The 2,564-nt window shown below is 42.4% G+C and overlaps 1 protein-coding gene across 1 annotated transcript in view; it reads right to left on the bottom strand.

Annotated features, from left to right (window-relative positions):
• Positions 1-1,376: 1,376 nt before the first annotated feature.
• Positions 1,377-2,564, bottom strand: part of RTCB (RNA 2',3'-cyclic phosphate and 5'-OH ligase) — a 13,031-nt gene continuing 11,843 nt past the window's right edge. The window contains exon 12 of the mRNA XM_010005850.1: positions 1,377-1,716. Coding sequence (XP_010004152.1) covers positions 1,609-1,716 — 108 coding nt within the window. The 3' untranslated portion in view covers positions 1,377-1,608. The remainder of the gene's footprint in view (positions 1,717-2,564) is intronic.

Below are 2,564 nucleotides of genomic sequence, written 5' to 3'. Positions count from 1 at the left end.
AGGGAGAACAAGAAACTGTCTGTAGAGTCAGCCCCAGAAAGACACAGAGCAGGGATTATTACTGCACGTGCTGCTTCTGAATCTGCAGCAAATACAGTATTTGAACTTAACAAATCAATAAGCACCAAAGTGATGAAATCAGTAAAATGTCATTTTGCCTCCTGAGATCAACAGGTTTCAGCTAAGACCCTAAACTTAAAGGGATATTTCATCAAAAGGCACTCGAGTCCATCAATCACAATCTGCTCCTTTCACAAGTCCCTGGCAGGGCTCCACTCTTCCTCTGAGGTTTTATTTTCCTCCAGCCGCCCTCTTGTGTCTGCACACAGGCTTACAGGCAAGCTATATCCCCCAACAGGTGAGGCAGACCCAGAAGACCCTAAGACAGACAAATTGAAGCTATCATACTCGTCATAACCACATTCAGAAGACAACACTGCATTGCCCTTCTGTATCCTGCAAGAAACTCTGCCAACTGAACACTTCTTTGCAAGATCCATCAGCACTGAAGTCACCAAACGTGATGAGTTTCAACAGCTCATATATGTACTTTTGAGTGGACAACAGACCAGACATTTTAGCCACAGAATAAACAGGACACAGACAAACTGCAACGTCCATCTTCCCATTTTATTTGTAGTTCCCAAATAATCAAGTGGGAATGGTCAGCTTCCTCTCCAGTCTTGATTAACGAATGTAAAAGAAACATCAAAAGTCACATTGTACTGGGTCTGACCCTGCAATCGGACCGACTTGATCAGAGCTGCAGGACACAGTAAGAAATACTATCCAATCCAACTTTTACATGCTTAGCACTTTTCAAAATGTTGGATCAGGACATCTGTAAATTATTAAGTTACAGCTTCTATTGGGCAAACACAACTTCTCAAAACAATATATTCAGTCCTACTAGCATTTTCAGAAGACTGTAGAACACCTACTTGTACTGAGCCAAGTACACCAGGTGCTGTGCTAAATGGGAGAAGGGGGTGGGGGAGAGAGGCGAGGACTGTGCCTCAAACCTAGCTAGTCCCTCTCAATCCAAGTGGGAAGACTACTGCCAACTCCAGATTTCTTACCCAATTGCCACAAAACATGCAACAATATAGAGTATGCATAGAAGTATCTACAAACAGAGCAACCTTTCCCTGCCCAGGAGTGCCATACCCTGCTTATCAGAGTACTTCCATAGGCAGCAAGAGCTCCAGGCACTCAGGTGTGGAAACAGCCAGTCTGGTTCATACACCATGTTCTGTGATGGAGGTGGTCTTGCAACACAGCAGTTAGTGACAACTCAGGCAAGGCTGAAGCCCTGCCTGTGGAATTACCAGGCAAATGTGGGAGGGACTGCATGTAAAACAAAGACTTACTTATTTCTTTGCCCTTTCCTCACAAGAAAAGAGCACCATATAACAAAGAGGGGGCCAGCATTAATTATGCTTAGGAGTGGTTAAAAAAACAGGGGTATCCTCAACTGTTGCGTTTCCAGAACAGGGATGTGATATCTGAGCATCCTGCAGAGTCCAAGAGGTGTGGGAAGATGATGGTTCTAGTCAGTTTTGTGTAAGGCCTGGAGACGTTGGTGCGTTTGTGCTGCTTTGTCAGTTTCTAGCCTTTTATAACAGCAATAGGTCTCAGTTTAATGGCTTTCTTGCTGATGCCAGCTGCATGGCAGGTGTTAACCACATCTGTCACGTTCTTATAAGACTCTGGTGCCTGGAGAGGGAAGAAAGAAAAGAAGAAAGACAAAACTATAAACCCAAAGTCATAAGAAGTTAAATGTAGGCTTTTGATATCCCTCTTCTCAAAAATAGAATCATTTGAATTGAGGGCATAGAAGCAGGTGAACATACTGAGAATTGGGCCACCTTATGTATCTAAGAAATCTGTGAGACCCTTAGCTTTCCAAATAAACTTGCACCATATTTCTGCTATTTTGGTTCAGTTTTGCCTAAATTATCAGATAATCCAGCCCACTACCATGTGAGAATGTGAAGCATCATTATCTGGCAGAAAGCCACTCCAATTTCTTCCTTACAGATGACCTTTAAGCTTGATCTTCACTGCCCCTTAGTGACAGGAATCAGGGTTGAACTCCTAGAGCTTCCCACTCCAGCATTTTGACAAGGAAGCTGCCTTTAAATAGAGATTTTAATGCAATCAACATGTTTGTACAACACCCAGAACAGCATAGTTCCAAATCATTAACACGCTTGAGTGTTATGAGTGAGGCTGTAAACAGAAAAGACATCATTGCAATGCAGAGGAACTGGAAGTCCTAATATTCAAAGTATTCTAGCCATTTAGAATTTTCTTCTTGAGCAAATACAGGAATTAATCTTAAAAGAGGATGATCTCTCATACACGGGCTAATAATCTACATGACAACTGCAGTGTAAAGTAAGTTTAGGCTGTGAGAACATAATTCAAGAAGAGAATCCATAAAACATAAGTACTTTTGTGATGCTCACATGAAGACTTCTCAGGGTCAATAGTAATTATCCCTATTGCCAGGCAGAAGAGGGAAAAAAAGACATCATCCCACACCCCACATCCTGTAAAAC

The sequence above is a fragment of the Chaetura pelagica genome, unplaced genomic scaffold, assembly GCF_000747805.2.
Source record: "Chaetura pelagica isolate M959 unplaced genomic scaffold, ChaPel_1.0 scaffold79, whole genome shotgun sequence".
In the NCBI taxonomy this organism is placed as follows: Eukaryota; Metazoa; Chordata; class Aves; order Apodiformes; family Apodidae; genus Chaetura; species Chaetura pelagica.
Note: the sequence above shows the minus strand (reverse complement) of the source record. Positions and strands in the feature narration are given on the sequence as shown.